General features: G+C 41.5%; 1 protein-coding gene across 1 annotated transcript; it reads right to left on the bottom strand.

Moving 5' to 3' along the window:
- Window positions 1-330: 330 nt before the first annotated feature.
- On the bottom strand, window positions 331-21,946 carry ZRANB2 (zinc finger RANBP2-type containing 2). The gene is made up of 9 exons (XM_069232443.1): window positions 21,609-21,946; window positions 15,610-15,662; window positions 15,413-15,521; window positions 15,214-15,296; window positions 11,734-11,810; window positions 6,761-6,904; window positions 5,939-6,126; window positions 1,773-1,928; window positions 331-1,440 (listed from the first exon to the last, which is right to left on the bottom strand). Exons 1-9 carry the CDS (start codon window positions 21,713-21,715, stop codon window positions 1,380-1,382), a joined length of 978 nt encoding a protein of 325 aa, XP_069088544.1. The 5' UTR covers window positions 21,716-21,946; the 3' UTR covers window positions 331-1,379.
- Window positions 21,947-22,869: the final 923 nt, after the last annotated feature.

The following is a 22,869-nucleotide window of genomic DNA, read 5'->3' as shown; positions in this document are numbered from 1 at the left end:
CAAAGTCAAGGCACAGCCAAATGACACCACCTGCTGGAGCACAGGAGTAGTGCTGAAAAAAACCTTTGGATCCAGTCTGGCGATAGGGCGCGAGGTATGAGGAGTATCCATCGTAATGAATATAAAAATACTGGCAGGGTGAGACAGCTACAAGTTGAAAACCACCACCTTTAAGTAAGTTGACTTGATCAGCAAAGTGTAGCACAGTTTACAGCGTAGATCAACAGGTACAGTAACACGACAATGTCAGGGTCTGAAACAGCGACTAGGATTGTACTAACACGCAAGCTACAATGAAAATAGTACAAATGGTAAAAAGGGTACTAGAACTCAAATGCTTGCCTCTGGTTTTATTTACATTTGTCCACCGCACGAAAACAAAGGGCTACATTGGAACAAAAACAAAATTTAAATCTAAACCGATTAGTACTACATGTGCTAGACCTAAGCTACCTTATACATTACAATATTATTAGTAGGTAATGTTCAATATTAGTAAACATGTTGTCTTTAATAAAAGATCTTTACAATCCAAAGGAAGACTTTAAAGAAACTAGAGGCACAATTTCTAGGATTATTTTCTTTGTGCAAGCTACACATTATCGTGGACTTTTCAATACAGAATTATCAAGTGAGAATAGGTTTTAATTTTCCATGTTTACCAGGTCTGACAAGGATACTGATAGCCAAAGTGTAAAATGTTAAAGCTGTCCAAACTGATTAAGTGATTTGAATCTTCACCATGTGATTTATAAAGACAGCAAGGAACAAGGGGTAAAAACAAATGAAGCACATGAAATGCTAACAATTAGACAATGTCCCTTTAACTTTACCAATATACTTACCTTGTGCAATGTCGCAGGCTCCCTACATTGGCCATTTCCACATCAAGACTTAGCCAAATTGAGATCGAATAAAAATCATCAAGATATCATATTCTGCTCTTGCACATTATCTCCCTCTAAGCATTTTAAGCCATAAAAGGTGTTCGTGGGAAGTTCTTGTTGTGAATGAGTGTACGAAAGTAAAATATTTAGGCTGACCATTCTGCAAAATATTTCTTTACATGAACGTCACCTTCAAGGAGATTTTAGGGAGCACCAATTTAAGGACTCATACGAAGGAATAACGCGGTAGAAGACACTAAGGCTTCTGCCCTTAGATGACAAGCATTAGTGACAAATTATTAAGAAATAAGAATGCCTCTCAGAAGCATTTTATGGCTTAAAAGGGCAATTTGAAACCCAACAACACGACAGAGTTGCAGTTTCCATGAAAGCAGACAGACGTAAACCTCAACTACCAGATTTACCACTTTTTACCAAAATAAAACTATTTTAGAATGCATCATGCACTGTAATGAAAGTGTTAAATAGGAGTCATTTCTTTTTGTAACTTGAACGGGAATCAGAATTGGAAGATCCAGATGATCCGGGGCGCCTGTAAAATACAAAACGAATAAGGAATGAAACAATACATTCAGTTGTAACATCATTAAGTTCAGAACACAAAGCAATGGAACTAGACCTATTTTTAGAAACAGTATATGGTAGTAACAAGCATGTAAATTAAAATGTGACTTAGAAGAAAAGGAATACAGACACCCAAACTTTTCAATTGAGACAGTTAGCAATTACTCTCATCCCAATTCTATAACATTTCCTTTCAAATTTTTTGTCACCTTAACACAAAAGGCATCACCCAGCTAAACCTGCATCAGGTTACTGACTAATTTAAGCTTAATCCCCGTTGTTATGCCACAGAAACCAAACCTTTCTGTTGACCGTGATCTTGATCTGCGTTTTTTGTGATCCCCAGACGAAGCGGATCCAGATCGACTTCTTTTTCGGCCTTGCTCAGGGGATGATGATGATGATGATGACCGAGAACTCGAGTAAGATCTTTTCTTTGGAGACTTGGAGCTGGATCTTTAAGAGAAATTAAATTTAATGCAGGTATCAAAAGGTGGAAAAGAAAAGCCAAAGTCTGATGTCGTAAAAAAATAAATAAATCAGAACAATGGAATTACTAACCACAACATTACGATCATCGTTGTGCGATTTATCAAAGTATTGCACATCTATTTCTAAAGATAATCTCACTCCTTTCCAAATGCCTTCACTCCACATCACAATTTACCTGTAGTCCTATCAATTTGATTACACTAACATTAGAAGTGCACTTCAACCAACTAGGTTCCACCACTCAAAACACACTTTTCTACCTATGCCTATTTGCATACAAAGCGCTGCCAATATATTTTGGAGTGAAAGCATACATGATTTACTTAATGTAAAAGCAATGACCTCATCAAAGATGGTTAAGCACCACAATATTAAGGAGCATGCTATTGCAGAAAGAGAACAGCTAATTGTATTAAATAAGTCACCTCAATTTTACAACCCCTTTCAAAGTTCCAAACAATAAAGTAGTATTCTTTGTGTTCGTTACCCACACAAAATAACTCACTTACTCCGTTATTTTAACAAGAATGGAAAAATATGAATTCTTATTAGCAGACTACAATACAGACAAAAATATCCAGATATTAAAGAACTTAGAGAATTAACTCCCGTTCACAAATAACCATAGCACAAAAAAAGAGAGCAGATTAACAAGCTTCAAACTAGAAACAAAAAACAGAAGAAAACATATGTACATTTAATAACCTTAAAAAAGAGCTGGCCTAAGGATCTTGAACTTTTCTGTTCACATTAAAGTGCTTAAACATTTCAGATCAAAAGTGTCTTGTGTGCACATATTCAATAGTGTTTACTAGCAAACTTCTTCTATTGCCAACTGCTCGAACATGTACGTCATTGTGCAAAAAATATCCGTGGGACATGATGCCTAAAGCACAAACTGTAGTTTTGAAGAAAACTGGAAACTGAATGAAGGCAAGCGTCCAACATACTACCTCATGAGACATCATTCAACTGTGTAGGACATACTGACCCCTCCAACAAGTGCTGGAAGAGGGTCTCAAACAGGTACAGACTACTAGGTTCAAAGGCTGGTGTCACTAACATCACAGGTTTACCCACTAGTGAGCCAGAAAAAGCCCCTCTAAATATTATACACTGCAAAACTCTTATCTGTCCAAGACCTTTTGAGTCACTGATCTCCTTTTGGGGCTCCTGCAGGCGGCACAAGCAAATTGGTTAACTAACTAAACTGGTTTTAGGAATTCAAATTTAGGCCACAATTTTCTTCATACTGACGTACCACAGTCCAATTTACGGCGAGTACTGCCCAAAGTCAATCCAAGTAGCATACCAAGATGTGGCAAAGCCAATAGGTCTAGATTTGCTACCAGCTTTTGGCTTTTTCAGAATTCGCTGTCCTGCTTTTTGTAAAACATAGCTGAGCGATTTTCCAAATCCTTTGCATTAAAGGTAATGACAGAGGGCAGGTTTGCTTTCTGTGAAAAAGAAACCTGCAGTCACTGTGACTGAAGGAGGGGGACTCACTGCCTCATACTGTGTGGGGGCAGTAGGAAGAAAAAGACGTGCAAGAGACAAACCAATAGAAGAGGGCTGGCTTAAAGCCCCTAAAAGGTATGTACGTATAAATGTCACAAGACTTAAGAATAGTATATCCAATCTTCAGAACTGCAGAAAGTAGTAGAGTTGGATACCCCCATCAATACTATTGCAGCTGAAGATAAATGTTTGTAGGAGAGGCCATTCGAAGTGGCACCATCCTCCTGCATTAAACACTAGTCTAGGAGGTTCTACGTTTTGGTGATTCAAGGCTGCTTCCATGTGCCAACCCTAAAGATAGGGCAAACAGTTAGATTTTTATACATTTTGACTTTCAATACAGTGGTCAACAACAGCTGTGCTATGAACAGTGTACATTTACCAACTTCCACAATTTTTATTATCAGAAGGATTGAAAGCAAGCTTGCACTGCAGCTGTTCGAAGCCAATCTTATCAATGTCACGAGCAATTGCTCACGCAGCACAACTGTCTACAGATGCTAACGTAAGGAACGCAACTATCCAAATCAGTTTTACTTTATTAACCTTGGAAAGAAGTAAGGCTAAGACTGGTCTACAAGCCACTGGAAACACTACAGTCACAGAACACTTAATGCCAGCCTTGTAGGTAACAATAAACATATCTAGCTTATTCCACAAATCCAGAGTGTAAGCATTTTAAGGCATGCTTCCGGAAGGTAGGGGCGAATAAGGACAATCTTCCTTCTAGCCTCTTATTCTAAGAAAGAGTAAGAAGAGTGGACAAAATGGGCGAGACAGCTTAGTTAGAAACCTAGTGGTCAAACCCAATTCTCCTCTGGTTAACTTCCCGCCATTACCTCCCACCCACACACAACTGAGGTTGCAGAAGCATTTAATTTTTGTTCCTCAAGTGGTCCTAGTCTACAGCTTTTTATGGTCTACACATTCAAAAGGCACAACGGAAATATCTGGAATAACCATCTGGAACACTAGGTGGCCATAATTTGTTATGTTACCTTTACTGTGCAATCTTCACAACGCAGGTAAGTACAAAGCAGGTCATTTTCACGAACTTTACAACATGGGACTTACAAGTTATTTACTTAAAATTACCTAAGCACTTGTGTATAGCGCGTGTAAATCTATTTATATTAATCGAATACAATGCATTGTAACGGTCAGAAACTTGCGTAATGTGCGTTTTAATATGATACGTTTTAAATGCCTTCATGGTAACGACTGATAGTCTAAAATGTTTGAAAGACCAATATAATGGTGTATGGGGGGTGGGGGGTAAAGAAGAGTTAGTCAGATACTCATACCAAACATATCTGCTGCCACCTTACTACTATCATTATTACAGGAGCTGACAATTCATCTAACTGATCAAAGGGTCCTAGAAATAGGAACACAGAAGACAGAAGACAATGGACATCCCTTGGTTACTCAGAGTAAGGCAAGGGGCATTGAGGTATATGAGTGTCAAACTGAAGGCACTAAATGTAGGAATCAAATTCCCACAAATAACGTTAGTTTTTTCAGTGCGTGTGCCACTTCATCAACAAAGAAAGTGAAGCCAGTTAAGAAAAACAATGTTTTAACTTTGACACCGCTAACTGTCTCAATAAGACCTCAAGGATAAACACATTCTGATTAAAACAGGAGAAAAAGGAGTAGCACTTCTTTTGTTGCAACTTATATAAATAAAAAAAGAAGAAAAAAAGTCAACTGCAAATATTAATATACTTTTCAGTTTAACATTCGTTAATAAATTTGTCAAGTATCGGATACTCCTATGTGCCTTAGTACAGTGGTTCCCAACCTGTGGTCCGTGAACTGCTTGGAAAATTAAATATTAACAGATTAGGTCCTCAGCTTTCAGTAATGACTCCATTGGGGGTCCCCGAATTCCTATAATGATTTAGTGGGGGTCCCCAGGTTCCAGTAAGGATAAAGTGGAGGTCCACAGAAGTCAAAAGGTTGGGAACCACTGCCTTAGTAAACAGAGTCCTAAAAACAAACGGCAATAACAAAAGGGCAGTTTTTAGCTTATACCAAGCCTTCTAGATAGGGACAAAAGACTTAGTAAACAATTCTTGTGCGTACATAAAATTGCCATACATTTTGATCTTGTTAAAGGGGTACTTCCAATGTGAGTTACAGGTATATCTACTTAATATGTTTAATTTCAAAGCCATTAAGACACTGAATTGCTAAGTAAAATAACATTTTGCAACTAGGACAACTAAAAGTGTATTACTGCACTGTAAACTTGGGTCGTTATTAACTTTTAGTGTTAATACTGTTAGATATTTACAGCGAAAGAAAAAGACAAGCAATATACATTAAACATGTTTTCCTCTGTAGGTCAATAAAAATAAACAATTCCATTTAATAAACTAAATTTGTAAATAAAGAAGTTAAGTAGATACTGACATTTTGCCTGGTGTTACCCTTGACCTGTACCCGTTTACCTGGACCTAGACCTTGAGCTTGAATGTGAGGAGGAGTGTGACGAAGACTGAGAATGAGAAGATCTGGAATTAGATCTACTGTTCCGGGTGGTCATCTTATTCTTATTTTCATCTTCCTCGTCACTGGCATCAAGATTATACTTTGACAGATCAGCATCATCTTCATCCTCATCTTCCTCCTCTTCATCCTGAGAAGATCCAAAACAATGCAGTTTATAAAGGAAGCTGTACCTCCAGACAACATGTTCATTTATCCACCAAATACAGGAGACAGCCTTCAATGTGATGAAAGGAGAAAATACATGTCCTCCAGAAATCATGTTAGTCCCATTTTTAAATGGGCTGCTTTTTCCCTTCCCGGTAAAGACTGCTGCCCCTTTAATTTAAATGCTCTCTGCACACACAAATCATCCTACATAAACAGATTTTGATTATATAAACAGTAGCATTTACCCCTTTCAATCCACAACACATTGTTTGAAATCAGTCGTATTTCATCATGCATTTGTAATTACAAAAAAAGCAACTGGAATGTGAAACAGAATGGGGTATGGTAATTTGCATGCAAATAAACGTTTTAATGCCTCACGTTCTGCATAAGCAACTGACTTCTGCTTAATGTAGCCTCATTAATTAGGCGGACAGGAAACAAGAAGCATAACTTTAGATATTTAGAAAGTTAATGGAATCTGGATTACTAAACAATAAAAGATGACGTAAGCAAGCGAAATGCATGGCTCATTAGTGAACTAACTGCCATTGTTCAGTACTATGTTAGTTAAAATGTCTACATAACCACAAAGTGAATTATTAAATGCATACATCATCCAGTTTGTATTTGGAGAGATCAGCACCATCGTCGCCCTCCTCCTCATCGTTTTCCCCATCAGATACTTTTTCTGCCGGCTTTACTACTGTCTTGGGTTCAACCAGCTTGCCTCTGTATTTTTTTTTTTTGCGGCCAAACTAGGGAAAAAAAAAACAGTCTTTTCAACACCTGTGAGAACCCATTTAAAGGTTTAACATGTTGGAGCAGACTGTGCAGCAAAAAGACTAGGCAATTTAAACTAAATCAATAACAACTTCATGCGTTGTATCAATAAAAATGTAATTTGCAGTTAAACTTCACATATCATTAACAGGAAAGAGACTGCATTTAACGCTCGGTGACAGCCTCACAGTCAAGATTAAGCCAAATACTTGCTGTTTTTGATGCATGCTCTATTATATTTCTATAAATCTGAGTTTCAAACCACTGTATATTTTCACAGGATTAACTGAGTAATAACGAAGAAGATCAGTTACATTATGTGCAAGAATGAAAAAAGCCATTCCCAACTACAAGCGTTCGTTCTCATGAAGTGAGACACTGAACCGAGGAAATTGAAAAGTAGGGCTGTCTCATGTCTATCCTCATCGCGGGGGAGATCAAAGCACCAAATCAACATAAAGCAACATATTCCTCTCCCGTGTGGGCAACCCATCAGATCTAGACTCCAGTTTAACCATTCCAATCTCCATGCAGTACAGGGCATTCCACCATCCACAGCTGCAATATTATTATAGAATGTGCGCCCCCTCAGCGTGGTATCCAGATTTGGGGCACCTTCCATTAGATTTCAATCGTGTGCTTAGCCACTACCCACACCAAGTATATTAATTTGCTTGTCGGCTATTCGTTTTAATTCTAGGCAATATATCAAGCACACAAGGTTTTGGACTCACTGGGACACAAGCGCCCACAAATTCATTAATGGAGAGGATCTGAATCCAACACTGCTATGTAATCACGCAATCCAAGACCATACCACAGAAATTGCCTTGGGAGCCCTGCAGAAGAGGCAAAATGTGTGCCGAGGTTCAGCAAACGTCACGTACATACAGATTTATAAGGACTTTAAAATGAAATCTGAAAAAGTTTAGCCAACTTTATGCGTTTCTTAAAAATAAAAAATAAAATAAAATAAAAATAAAAGGCTGTATTCAGAGGGGAGAAAGTATCAAACTGAAGCACCATTCCCGTTGTTTTAAGAAAGACTACTGTAGAAAAAAAAAGAAAAAAAAATCGCCTAAGCCTGTTTGGGGAACCTTAAATGCAATGGAGGCAGAAATCCAGAGGGCTCTCTGACACTAAAACTGCAAATGAAAATCTCACAGCTACAGTCCGATCAAAATAAGGTAACTGTGAGCATGAATTCTAAGGCGGTGCTTATTGCTATTGAGAGGTTAAGTACACTTATGTTAACAGACTACTAATTAATCCCGGCTTGGCGATGGGAAGGAAAAAAAATTCAAGTATGTGAATTTCTAAAAGATCCAGGGGCTGGTTTAAAATCCCCTTGCGGCGCTGGTGCATCGTTTTTTATATTGGAAAAAAATGAGAACCGGCAGCGCAAGGTGCTAATAAATAAGCTCCCTCAATGTGGGAGAAGCTGGCTTTTTCACCCACTGCTAATGTGGTGCTGTTGGTACCTTGTTTGACTACTTTGCAGCCACTATTTGATCGAAAAAAGTTGTGCCAATAGTAAGCAGAGATTGTGCAGAAGCTTAAGAAATGGTAGTGCTAGTGACCGATTCTAAAAGTTTGGTTCCGTGACTAAAATACAAGGCAGACTGAAATATGGATTATGCATCTAGCAATTAATCATTTTTAAAATGATCATTTGCTCTTTCACGATTCTAATTCATCCAGATTTCAAAAGTTATAATGTCAAACATGTTTTAGAAAAACCCTGCGCTTCAAAATTATTTTGTTTTTCAAACAATCTAGGAACTACACACTGTAACCAAATATAACAAACATTTTCAGCAAAAAGCAATCTTCAGTGTTCTCAACTGTACTGCCTATTTGTCAAATGGCCAACACATTTTTTAAATATACAATTCAGTTTTACTTAAGCGAGCCGAGGGCCACCATGAGCAAGAAGGAGACAACCAAAAGTGAAAAAGAAGTTTGCTCGCACTCAAACGTATCAGCAAAAGTGCAATTATCTATGTAACAGGGTCGATGTCATGCAAAGTGCTTAACCCCTTCGCTGCTAGGCCTTTTTTTTGTGCTATTTGGGGCAGTTTGCACTTAGGCCCTCGTAACTTTTTGTCCACATAAGTTAGCCAAGCCAAATTTGCGTCCTTTTTTCCCCCCCAACATCCTAGGGATTCTAGAGGTACCCAGACTTTGCGGGTCCCCCTGAAGGAGGCCAAGAAATTAGCCAAAATACAGTGAAAATGTTTTTTTTCTTCAAAAAAAATGGGAAAAAGGGGCTGCAGAAGGCTTGTGTTTTTTCCCCCGAAAATGGCATCAACAAAGGGTTTGCGGTGCTAAATTCACCAGCTTCCCAGCTTTCATGAACAGGCAGACTTGAATCAGAAAACCCAATTTTTCAACACAAAAACTTGGCATTTTACTGGGACATACCCCATTTTTACGATTTTTTGTGCTTTCAGCCTCCTTCCAGTCATTGACAGAAATGGGCGTGAAACCAATGCTGGAACCCAGAAACCTAAACATTTCTGAAAAGTAGAAAAAATTCTGAATTCAGCCAGGGGTAATGTGTAGATCCTACAAGGGTTTCCTACAGAAAATAACTGGGAACAAAAAAAAATATATTGAAATTGAGGTGAAAAAACAGCAATTTTTCTCTACGTTTTACTCTAACTTTTTCCAGCAATGTCAGATTTTTTAAAGCAATATACCGTTACGTCTGCTGGACTCTTCTGGTTGCGGGATATATAGGGCCTGTAGGTTCATCAAGAACCCTAGGTACCCAAGCCAATAAATGAGCTGCACCCTGCAGTGGGTTTTCATTCTATACCAGGTATACAGCAATTCATTTGCTGAAATATAAAGTGTCAAAAATAGGTATCAAGAAAACCTTTGTATTTCCAAAATGGGCACAAGATAAGGTGTCGAGAAGCAGTGGTTATTTGCACATCTCTGAATTCTGGGGTGCCCCTACTAGCATGTGAATTACAGGGCATTTCTCAAATAGACGTCTTTTTTACACACACTTACATTTGGAAGGAAAAAATGTAGAGAGACAAGGGGCAATAACTTTTTTTGCTACTCTATGTTCCCCCAAGTCTCCCGATAAAAATGATACCTCACTTGTGTGGGTAGACCCAGCGCCCGCAACAGGAAATGCCCCCAAAACACAAGGTGGACACATCCCATTTTGAGACAGAAAACAGGTGTGTTTTTTTCAAAGTGCCTACCTGTCGATTTTGGCCTCTGGCAGAAATGGCCTAAAATAAATGTCTCCCCCCCCCCCCCCCCCCAACACCTTTTCCTTTCGTGACATTGGCACACCAAAAAAAAAAAAAAAAAACAGTTCCTAGTTGCTTGTGCCCCCTTGGGTACAGATTGACCTTAAATTGGCCGATCTGCCCCCAAGGGAGGCAGAAATGGTCCAAATACAATTTGCCCCCAAGGGGAGCAACCCTTGCCTAACGGGTCGCTCCCCATCTCTTTCTAAAAAAATAAAGACACCAAAAAAATTGCCCTGGCGCCTAGAGGTTTCTGCCCCTGGGGGGCAAAAATGCCCCCTCTGAGAGCGACCCTTGCCCAAGGGGGTCGCTCCCGTATGCCAATTTCTTTAAAAAAAATATAAAAAAAAAAATAAAAAAAAAGCCTGGTGTGTAGTGGGCGTTTCAAAAGCCGGATTGCTCAGAGAGACCTCAAAAGGGAAGGAAATTCCTTTCCTTCCCGTTGAATCCTCTCTGGCCTCCTCCTCGTGATCGAAAGAGAAATGCTTTGCATTGGGTTTGGGTGGGGGAGCGCTCCCCAGTTCCCGGGTGCAGGGTGAGGTCACCTCGTCCAAGGCACCGTAAGGGTTAACTACTGCCCAAGCGAGATCGCGCTGCATAGGATATGGGTGTGCCAATGCTTCTGAGCTGTATCTTGACATTTCTAGACTCAATCCTCACAAAAACTACTTGAGATCTCAAATGCGGGTAGCCGCATATTCCTTGGGGATTCTTTTATGCAAGGAGGACCAGTTTAGTTTACCGCAGACGCACTTCTCAACTACTACACACTCTAAAATTAGAATGATATTTCAATTGTGAGGAGAAACATATCTCAACCATTTGCTTACTGAAGGCACGTTTACAATGGTATTCAGTGTCTCTGCAGGGTTTGGCAGATGTTTGTCAGTTCAGAAAAGGCACACATTGACTACTGCACTGTAGATTGAGAGATCATGGGTCACGTATGCTCCAGTACTGGGTCACGTATGCTCCAGTACTAGGTCACGTATGCTCCAGTACTAGGTCACGTGCTTACTTCCAAAGTTAACTGTGATGCCAAGCAGAATCAGGGAACACCCTATTAGGCGGAGCCTGAACAACGTGCATTATGACTTTTCACAGTGGAGCTGCATGCTCTGGTACAACAAATCTTATTAGCTGCTATGTGCAGTGAAAGGAGCATACTCCTGCTATCTTTTTATTAATGTGAAGAAAAAACAAAGGTTTATGAACATGCCAAAGACAGAAGCTGCAAGTGTCTATCCCAAGATGAGGCTGATCTGGATAGATGGCTACTGAAGCCAAAGTAAAGTGGAAGTAAGACACGTTAAAAAAAAAAAAGTCAATATGAGCCTCGGCAATTGTCTCCATTGGTCACCTGAAACTGACAACAACGATGGGTCTGGAGTACGCAAAGGGGATGGGCAGCTGGTAGTCTCTTGTTAACTTTGTATTCTAGTCGTTCATTATAAACTACACACAATTCTGAAATAAGGCGAAAGGTGAAAGTAATTACTGCAGGAATTCAAGAAATAAAGTGAAAGAAATACCTCATCATATTCACCGTCAGATTCTTCTCGCTCTATATATTCTACATTTTCCCTTTCATTAAATCCTCCTCCGTACCCTACAAATAGGAAACAAACAAATTCAAGCAGCAGACTCCCAAGGGAAAAAAATGCCCCAAATGCATTCATCTCAATGTCCGTGTAATCTGCATCGTTGTAAGCAACTAATCTTTAGCGTGTCTACAAGTTTATCTAAATGAAGGTTAAGTTAAATTTCACATTTTAACTCAGTTTAAGCGGACAAGCAGCAAATATCTTCTAGCCAATAATCCGCAAATTAAGTTCAGTTTTTGTTAACGATTGAAATCAGTATAGCCATTGTTTAAACTGAGTGTGCCATTATTTTTCTTTAAATACCAGAGTCGGACTGTCTGTGATAATTAAGCGTGGTGTGTGTGAAATCTTTAGATTTCATTGTCAGTTTTTCTAGAAGTGAGTACCCATACATCGTAGTTTTAACACAAAGACTCGTGCACCACGCAGGAGCTTTGGACAAGAGAGCAAACTTTATTTGTGCCCCAATTCCGATTCAGAGAAATGCGTACAAAGACGTGCCGTTTTCCCCACACAACCAAACTTCGAGATACAACTGCAATGGAATGTTGTTCCCAGCTCCAACTGACCACTGACTCCCACCCCGGCACCCAGCAAAAAAAAAAAAAAAAAAAAAAAAAAACAAGAAAAAGAAAAAAACCCACACACGCCTACACAATCTTGTATTAACCAGGTGCTTCCAGAAGGTTTGATGTGGAGGTATGCAGGCATTAACTGTTGTTTACTCAAAGAGAATAAATACTCCAACGGCCATCAGGGCAAATATTAAGGTACCCTAAACGAAAATAAACGGAACCAGTTTGAACCCAGATTCTGCGGCTACTTGCCATCAAGGGAAATTCAGATTTGGTTAAGTCCTCAAGTAACAGCATTAAACGTTGCCGCCAATAAAATGCATGGCGTTGGGGTGGAAACGTCCCTTGCACTGTGATGATGTGCACACTTACCCCAAGTGCTGTACCTGCAATTATGCCGGATGCTGATTTTGGCTGTCATACGTCAACACTGACCATGCGTGTGCACCATGACACAGGTCTGTTTTATAGATTGCAATCTTTTTGGACTGGGAGGAGTGCACACAGCACTACCCTCATAGCGGTGAAAGGCTACCGCCTTTACCAGGACCTAAGCAGCACTAGCGAGGTGGTAGCAACATACCATGTAGAGACCAGTAGGAGTAAACAGGTCCTTTTCACCTGTGTCATCGGAGTGAGACCTACAGACTCACTAATTTGAGGTTTTGCTGCTGTGTACTTAACTCATTCTTGGCCTACATCGGGTTGGTGTGTAGTGCTGCTCAGTGTGTGTGTTGGATACATTTTCTGGGTGTATGTGTGCCAGTGAGTGGTACAGTTCATCAAAGGTTCTGGGTTCTACTGTGGGAGGCCCAGGGCTGACCGGAAGAATGGGAGCAGAGAATGTGGAAATGGACTACGAGGAGAGCTTAAGACCACTAAAATTGTCAAGCAGTCAGTCGAGCTGTGCAAGGAGAAGCTCTCCAAGACTTCTGGTTGTGAACAGGATTGAGGTCTAAGGCTTGCTAGTCTGTCCAGCTGGGTGAGGGGACATCACCCAGGGAATACAAGACCACCTGCCCCTGGAATACCAGCACCTGCTTGCTGTCAAGACCATTGTGCCCTGAAAGCAGGGTAGAGTAGTGGAGGGAGCAAGGTACAGTGCAGGATCCAGGCGACTGGATCCCTGTAGTGAGGTGCGAGAAGAGGTTTGCACACTGATCGGGTCGTTATCCATCTGTAACTAAAAGATGGCAACCCCCACATATTAGAGGAGGGCTGCTGTAAAGATTGTTGTTGTAGCAATAGGGTCATCGTCTGTGTGCAGGGTGTGAGTCAGCAAACCTGTGTGACCAGTGCAGCTGCCGTTAAGATTGTTGTTGTGCCAATTGGGTTGAAGCCTCTATACAGAAGCAGAACAGTGACCTGTATGCCAGGGGTGCCGGAGTGTGGTTTGGTCAAGACCATCACAGAGGAAGGCAGCTGCCATTGTGTTCTGGGGCCGCAACGGAGGACCAGCACCAGGAGTGTCAACCCCCAGAATGTTGCATATAGTAAATGGGAAATAACCACTATGTCGATCGAGAAGTAAGTGAGACTCAGGGACCCACCTATGTAACGCTACAGCCCTGATCCGAGGGGACTGTTTACTGCTTGTGAATCTCATATTTTGCGGTGTGCTTGTATAGACTATTTTTTCCCCCATAAAAGCACGCATTTGACAAGACCATTATTTATCGCTGCAGCGGAATGTATTTTGAGTTGTCGGCCTGGGTTCGCCCCCCCCTCCCTGCCCCCCCAAGCCTTGAAATGCTTGACTCGCTTTACCACTGTGTCAAGTGCTGGAGGGGTACTTTGGCCAAGATCCATAGCACGCTAGGCACTGAAATATTCAGAGTAAAATGCGTCAACCCTAGCCATTGGACCCAGTGGCTCCTGCTTGCTCTGTGGCCCTCTGAGGCAGGGCTCTGACACACAGTTACTGTTGGTCCAATACTAACCCAATGTTATATAGGGTACCGAATCAGTGAGAGTAAAAAGGAAGTGTGTTCTTGTCACCTTTGCTTCAGTCACTAGAACCAATCCCCCAGAAAGTAGTCAGTTAATAGGGGTGAGATGAGTACTGAGATAGGCGGTCCTACATGTCATGCTGTAAGACTCAAACGTTCTAGATGTTAAGACCCTCACACACAAAGTTAAGTGTAGAAGAGCTGAAGCTACAACCACCACCTCCAGCCATTCCTAACCACCTGCGGCCATTTCGTGCATCACTTTAAGGACAGCATGTTGTAACAGACCAAAGTCACACAAACGTAGACTATGTTTTGCAGTTGCTGAAGTAGATTCTCTGGAAGAAGGTTATGTAATTCCAGTATACTGGGCAATGGGTAGGCTTCTGAGGCTGCAAAGAAAGACACACTAAAGATAAACACATGTGACTGTCTAATAAGTTGCCCAGAAGTAGCAACCTTTCAACGAACATGTGCAATTGCTTGAACTACACTGGCTCTTGGTGTACCAGGTATAGCCCGAAAAACATTTTGTGAAGTTACAAGTTTACTTGCAATCCCACACGAATTCGTACACTGAATGAGATTGTAAAATTGTTAGCTCTAAAATCTACATCTGCGACAACTATTCAATGTGGAGGTCTTCAAATGTCCAGAACATAAACGCACGGTTGGAGGAGGGGGGAAAGAAAAAAACTAACTTATAAATTAACGAACTGCTTGTAATCGAAACACTGATACCATCACAAAGAAAGGCTATGCAGTTTATTGTTCTAATTCAATTCTTCATAGGCAAACTGCATGAGCGCGAGGGTAGGATATCACTATAATGCAAACTAAGAATGTAATTTTCATTTTTCAAACTGCATTAAAAATAGCCTTACCTGTCCTTTCTTCTAACTTTGCATACTTTGGAGTATTGCACATATTACACTCCGATCTCCGGGCCCAATTCACGTTCCCACAACTTGGAAAAATAAAAAGTGAACAAGATCAGAGTTAATAACGCAGGCTAAACACTATTGTAAAGTTGTGTTGATATTTAATGCAGCAAGTGTGTTGTAATTTCCATTAAATACATACGTTTTACATTGCCAATCATTGGCGCTGAAAAGCCCCCGACTTTTTTCTGCTAAAGTTTTTCCTATCTCTGTCCCACCGGCCTTCATCATCTTAGCATCAGTTGATTTCTCTGCATGAATAATGAAAACAAAGGTAATATAATGAAGCAAGCAGTACACCACATATAATGTTAACTGCATTATAAAACTAATACGTACCTCGGCCACATCTATTGCAATTGGCTCTCCTGGCAAAGTTAACATTAGCACATCTATAAATAAAGAAAAGGGAAATTAAAGCCCAATATCAAATAAATGGACATTAATGCCAATTTGTGACTAGTCGTGTGGATTGTATGTCATTTGCTGAAATTAACAGTTGTAGCAAACGATGCAAGACAAACTTTAAAGAGAGCAATGCACACACAGAGATGGGGAAAACAATCCAACTAAAGACTAATAGTAAGCATGTGATGAGAAAACAGGGATGTTGATCAATAAAGTATGTATTTTACCTATGGGAGAGAACATCCAGTCTCATACTCCACTTACTGAATTGGGGTGTTGTGGGAAAGTTATGACTCAAAACAAGAAGCCCTGAACTGTGGTGTTCGTACTTCAGTTCCAACAAACTGATTGGAGGCATAGGAAGGATATGATTTAACACTAATTGTGCTACAGAGTTGGGTAACTCATTCAATTATGGAGTCAGATGCTTGACTAGGGCTGAGGTCAAGGTTCCCTTTGATCCGGAGGGCAAAAATACAACTAGCTCATTCTGCCTGCAACCACTCTAACTTCATGTCACAAAAATTAAAGCAAAAGAACTAACTTTTTATGTAAAACAAAAGATGGAAAGAGATCCTCTAGCACAATGTGGAACTAGAAAACCTGGCTTACCCACTTGACCAAACAGTGATCCTGTTTTTTTTTTTTTTTTTATTTAATTTGGCCTCCTTTTTCTTTATTGCCACGTATCAGAGCGAGCACCTTGAATTAACAGAATTCAGGATGTGCTGTACAAAACCTTGAGGCCAACTGAAAAAACTATAATGTTGTTCCATGTATAATAACCGAGGTCACATAGACTGGACACATGACAAGTGACCGGCCCCCTGGTTCACTGATGCGGATTGTGGTCAGGCAGGTAAGACACGCATGTATCCAAGTTCACGTTTGAGAACTACATCCTTTAATAAATGCACTGGTATAATACACAGCACTGGGGTGAAACACTTCCTCGTCTATTAATGGAAAACACTTTATTTTGTAAAGTCGATCACATTTTTTTTTTTTACATGTTTATCGTACAATCTCTTTAAAAAATGAAGATGTTTCTAAAGATAAGTGTTGAAGGACACCTTCTTTGCTTGTTTTTCTTCTTCGGTTAACGTGTAAACAAACACTTGTCTGTTAACCCCTTCGCTGCCAGGCCTTTTCCCCCTCCTGTGCCGAGCCTTTTTTGGCTATTTGGAGCAGTTTGCGCTTAGGCCCTCATAACTTTTTGTTCACATAAGCTACCCATGCCAAATGTGCGTCCTTTTTTCCCCCAACATCCTAGGGATTCTAGAGGTACCCAGACTTTGTGGGTTCCCCAGAAGGAGGCCAAGAAATTAGCCAAAATACAGTGAAAATTTTGTTTAAAAAAAAAAAAACCCGAAAAGGGGCTGCAGAAGGCGGCTTGTGGTTTTTTCCCTGAAAATGGCATCAACAAAGGGTTTGCGGTGCTAAAATCACCAGCTTCCCAGTTTTCAGGAACAGGCAGACTTGAATCAGAAACCCCAATTTTTCAACACAATTTTGGCATTTTACAGGGACATACCCCATTTTTACGATTTTTTGTGCTTTCAGCCTCCTTCCAGTCAGTGACAGAAATGGGCATGAAACCAACGCTGGATCCCAGAAACTGAAACATTTCTGAAAAGTAGACAAAATTCTGAATTCAGCAAGGGGTAATTTGTGTACATCCTACAAGGGTTTCCTACAGAAAATAACTGAAAAAGAAAAATATTGAAATTGAGGTGAAAAAAACAAATTTTTCTCTATGTTTTACTCTAACTTTTTCCTGCAATGTCAGATTTTCGAAAGCAATATACTGTTACGTCTGCTGGACTCTTCTGGTTGAGGGGATATATAAGGCTTGTAAGTTCATCAAGAACTCTAGGTACCCAGAGCCAATAAATGACCTGCACCCTGCAGTGGGTTTTCATTCTATACCGGGTATACAGCAATTAATTTGCTGAAATATAAAGAGTAAAAAATAGCTATCAAGAAAACCTTTGTATTTTGAAAATGGGCACAAGATAAGGTGTTGAGAAGCAGTGGTTATTTGCACATCTCTGAATTCCGGGGTGACCATACTAGCATGTGAATTACAGGGCTTTTCTCAAATAGAAGTCTTTTTTATACACGGTCTTACATTTGGAAGGGAAAAATGTAGAGAAAGACAAGGGGCAATAACACTTGTTTTGCTATTCTATGTTCCCCCAAGTCTCCCGATAAAAATGATACTGCACTTGTGTGGGTAGACCTAGCGCCCGGGACAGGATATGCCCCAAAACACAACGTGGACACATCACAGAAAACAGAGCTGTTTTTTGCAAAGTGCCTACCTGTAGATTTTGGCCTCTAGCTCAGCCGGCACCTAGGGAAACCTACCAAACCTGTCCATTTTTTTAAAACTAGAGACCTAGGGGAATCCAAGATGGGGTGACTTGTGGGGCTCTGACCAGGTTCTGTTACCCAGAATCCTTTGCAAACCTCAAAATTTGGCTAAAAAAAAACATTTTCCTCACATTTCGGTGACAGAAAGTTCTGGAATCTGAGAGGAGCCACAAATTTCCTTCCACCCAGCGTTCCCCCAAGTCTCCTGATAAAAATGATACCTCACTTGTGTGGGTAGGCCTAGCGCCCGCGACAGGAAATGGCCCAAAACACAACGTGGACACATCACATTTTTTCATAGAAAACAGTGCCTACCTGTGGATTTTGGCTTCTAGCTCAGCCGGCACCTGGGGAAACCTAGCAAACGTGTGCATTTTTGAAAACTAGAGACCTAGGGGACTCCAAGATGGGGTGACTTGTGGGGCTCTGACCAGGTTCTGTTACCCAGAATCCTTTGCAAACCTCAAACTTTGGCTAAAAAAACACGTTTTCCTCGCATTTCGGTGACAAAAAGTTCTGGAATCTGAGAGGAGCCACAAATTTCCTTCCACCCAGCGTTCCCTTAAGTCTCCAGATAAAAATGGTACCTCACTTCTTGCCTACAAGGTCACTCCCCTTGCGTGACGGCGCAAAAAAAAAGATCCCTGGTGCCTAGAGGTTTCTGCCCCCCCTTGGGGGCAGATTGACCTACAATCGGCCAATCTGCCCCCAAGGGGGGGCAGAAATGGTCTAAATACAATTTGCCCCACAGGGCAGCGACCCTTGCCTAATGGGTCGCTCCCAATCTCTAAAAAAAAAACACACAAAAAAAAAAAAAAACACACAAAAAAAACAATTTGCCCTGGCGCCTAGAGGTTTCTGCCTCCCATGGGGGCAGAAATGGCCTAGAATAAATTTGCCCCCCCTCGCCCGCCCCAGGGAGCGACCCTTGCCTACAAGGTCGCTCCCCTTGCGTGACAGCGCAAAAAAAAAAAAAAAAGATCCCTGGTGCCTAGTGGTTTCTGCCCCCCTTGGGGGCGGATTGACCTACAATCGGCCAATCTGCCCACACAGGGGCAGAAATGGTCTAAATACAATTTGCCCCTTAGGGGAGCGACCCTTGCCTAATGGGTCGCTCCCAATCACTAAAAAAACAAACAAAAACAAAAAAAACACAAAAAAAACTATTATACCCTGGCGCCTAGAGGTTTCTGCCCCCTCAGGGGCAGATCGGCCTAATACCAATAGGCCGATCTGCCAGAAATGGCCTAAAATAAATCCCCCCCCCCCCCCCCCAACCCGGGGAGCGACCCTTGCCTACAAGGTCACTCCCCTTGCGTGACAGCGCAAAAAAAAAAAAATCAATCCCTGGTGCCTAGTGGTTTCTGCCCCCCTTGGGGACAGATTGACCTAAAAATCGGCCGATCTGCCCCCAAAGCGGGCAGAAATGGCCAAAATACAATTTGCCCATCCAGTGGAGCGACCCTTGCCTAAGTGGACGCTTCCCATTTGTAAAACACAACAATAAAAATCCCTGGTGCCTAGTGGTTTCTGCCCCCCGTGGGGGCAGATCGGGCTAATAAAAATAGAAATGCCCTAAAATAAATTTGCCCCCCAGGGGAACAACCCTTGCCTAAGGGGTCGCTCCCCTTACGTGAAAAACAAACTAACAAAAAAAACTCCCTGGTGTCTAGTGGCCTCATAAAAATAGGCCAATCTGCCCCCAAGGGGCATGAACATCTTGTGGGTTACCATATTGCTATACAACAAATTGTATGCAACAGTTGCACGTATTAACAGGTTAGTACTATTCACAGAAAACACGTTGGCAATATGCATTAATGCGAATGGTTTAGGGATTACAAAACTGAACGGCTTTTGAAAACGCGGTGCCCCTTAAAGATATGAATATTCCGAAACTGTCTGGCGTTACATACACTGAAAACAGCCCAGTGTACCATGTCACTTATTTGGGGGGGGGGGGGGGGGGGGGGGGGGAATCTTGAAGACTGGAGGTGCATGAACTTTGCTGTGGACGGTTCATTCATCACAGACTGTTATATAGGTGTTCATGCAAACACAGCTCTTGTTTCTGTTTTTTCCCCACAGAACCTGTCTCCAAGCACTACATACCTTAGTTTCGTCAAAAATGACTACATCTTAAAAGAGCAAGAGAACACTATCAGACACTGGCAAAATGGGTTTGGCTTTATTGTACTACACATTAGAACAGCATTTTTGCGTGTCTACGTTTGCATGTGTTACCAAATTAAAGTAGACATTGATTTTGCAATACTATCTTCCTAGTACAGAATACATTTGTGACCGTGCTAAACCTTCAATCACTGTTTCTGCCTGGTTTCCCAAATGCTTCAGACCAAGTCATTTTATGAAGAAATCTACTGCTTAACAAAAACTTTCTAGATGATACACGCTGAAATAGTTCGGAGGGCTGATTGTAAAGCTTGAGTTTACAGCATCCACCCATGATCCTGAAAGGATCAGTTGTTACATCTTTGAGCTTGGCCAAAAGCCAGAAGCTTCTTCTCTGCCCCAGGGTAGCATATACGGGGTGGCATCTTCCATGCAAGGCTCCATAGGATCTTTAAGTTCTCAGACACTTATGCTCTTATTGTAATGATGATGAATAAAGACCCAGCCACGTGACTGCCAAACTAGGCATCTAGTATCCTGTCTACAGAATCGGTAGGTCACCTCTAAACTAGGTCAAATGCACAGATCATAAAAATGCAGCCAATAACCTGCGTCTAGGGCTCCATATCTAAGGTATAGAAAGCAATTAACGGACAAAAAGATTAAGGCTAAGGCATTTAAAAGCGAAAAACGCCACCCACGTTTATCGTTTGAAGTGAGCTAGAAATAACTACTAAATTAGTGGAAGGCATTTCAATGTTAGTGTACCGAGTTCATAATTACTTACTTTGCATGGATATCCCCTACCTGAAAGACTGAACCAAAATGACCCTATCTATACCTATGGTCCAAAGAGCTAATTTTGGAACTCTAACGGCACTAATTGGCACTACTATCTCTTAGCTCCAAGATGAGGACAGTTCAATAACATCTGCATCACGGATGGGAGAACGTTCTGCAGTTACTAAACTAATCATGAGCAACAGCTGGAATGATCCGGGCACGCTGAACTAATTCTTCACGTGCTTCAAACCAAAACGTGTCCCATGCAGCGTTCCCGGCTATAAATCACTATTAGCCAGAAAAGGACACGAAAAAGAAAGAACCGGAAACGATAAGGTGCGCATGCACTATAGAGCAAGTGATTTCAAAATGCTGAGGATAGCAGTGGTGAGGCTTCCCTGAGGCGACTCTACTTTTAACAAGCAAGGATGGGTACATGTTTCACGAGCAACATCAAGCGGTCCCTACCTTTAACCAAAAAACGCAGGCGTTTGAAAATTGACCACTCAATGGGATTTCGTTCCCAGGGTACCCGAAGGATTCCAGCTCTCGAGGCAATCCAGGCCACTAACCACCACCAAGATTAAAGATGGGAACGGTCGGTACCAGGAAGTTCGCATCCCTCCCCCCGCACTCACTTTTTATCAGGACAGATCCAGTCCCCGTCGCTGACTCGAAAGTTCTTGGTGGACATCTTGTCGGCCTCGCTTGCCAGCAGGCCCCCATCGACGGGTTGTTCCGCCATATTCCTCTCTTCGCCACTCTTCCCTGCCGCGCGATTAAAGGCTGTCAGGTGCTGCTTTCCGGGCTTGGTCTGGATCTTTCAGTGGACACCACGGGGGCCTTCAGAACCTAAGGAGGATCCTACGCGCTACAAAGAGCGCTGCAGACAGCTCACGCTATAGTACAAACCCACACGCAATGGCGCAGCAGCAACTGCTAGAACCGAAGCCCTGCCCTCCCACCGCAGGCAGCCGCGAGCACAACTGAAGAAGGACTTATCGGCCCTGTCCGCACACCCGCCCACAACTCGACTTTTGCAATGTGGCCATCTTAAAAGGATAGCCAGATGAACGCAAAACAATCTGAACAGAAAAATAGCCGTTCGCTTGGATACAGACATCAGCATTGCATACATATTTTTGAAGTTATACCATTTAGACTTTATTGTAAGCATACTATATTGTAGCAAAAACCTTAACGAAATCATAGGGATTCATTAATTTAATTACGGTTCTTGCTAAAAACCTTAAAAATCTCCATTGTGGGATTTTCTTTGGCGAATAAGGACAGGTTGTTCGAGGAACTAATCGAAAGAGGCTTGAACTAATCGAAAGAGGCCCCTTCAATGCTCTATTAGTTTTTAAACCCATTGCAGCCATTTTAGGGCAAGGCAGAGTCCGTTAGACTGTTGTCTCCGCCTTCACACTAAAATACGTTGAGAGATTATACTGACGTTTATTAACTTACCCTACCACTTCTTTGTTATTTGTATCTTGCTCCTATTTATCGCGTTACACACAACTGTCACCAAAGTCTAGAGTGACTGTTCGTGGGCGGAATTAGAGCAGATTTAGGGAAGAGAAGCGCCACGAGTATGGCGGCCATTTTAGGAAAGGAAAGCGTGGTCTTATAAATCGAAAGTTGAATGCCCTAGGCCCCTAGGGTGTTATTTATGCGAGTTTTACAAATGTCCTCTTTCGTTGGATAGAATGCTAAAGTGCTCAGTGTTAGCCAAACCAAATATCTAAACCACCAGTGCTATTCTTTGCAGAACTCGGTGGTACTTTAAATTTAAGGGACATCAGACAGTGTGCGCTGCAAAAAAAAAAAAATAGCTCGCAATCAATTTTAGTCCTTTAAACGGAGACGTTAAGGTGTAAACAGCGCAGCGGGATT

Source organism: Pleurodeles waltl, chromosome 4_2 (assembly GCF_031143425.1).
Source record: "Pleurodeles waltl isolate 20211129_DDA chromosome 4_2, aPleWal1.hap1.20221129, whole genome shotgun sequence".
NCBI lineage: Eukaryota > Metazoa > Chordata > Amphibia > Caudata > Salamandridae > Pleurodeles > Pleurodeles waltl.
The sequence above is the reverse complement of the archived record's forward strand: the minus strand, read 5'-3'. Positions and strand labels throughout refer to the sequence as shown.

Excerpts from the sequence above, each read along its gene's own strand:
- ZRANB2 (XM_069232443.1), bottom strand. The coding sequence starts at position 21,715 with ATGGCGGAACAACCCGTCGATGGGGGCCTGCTGGCAAGCGAGGCCGAC. Across the intron at positions 11,811-15,213 it reads AAAGTTAGAAGAAAGGACAG|GGTACGGAGGAGGATTTAAT; the intron begins GTAAGGCTATTT and ends TCCTATTTGTAG. Across the intron at positions 6,905-11,733 it reads CTGACGGTGAATATGATGAG|TTTGGCCGCAAAAAAAAAAA; the intron begins GTATTTCTTTCA and ends TTTTTTCCCTAG.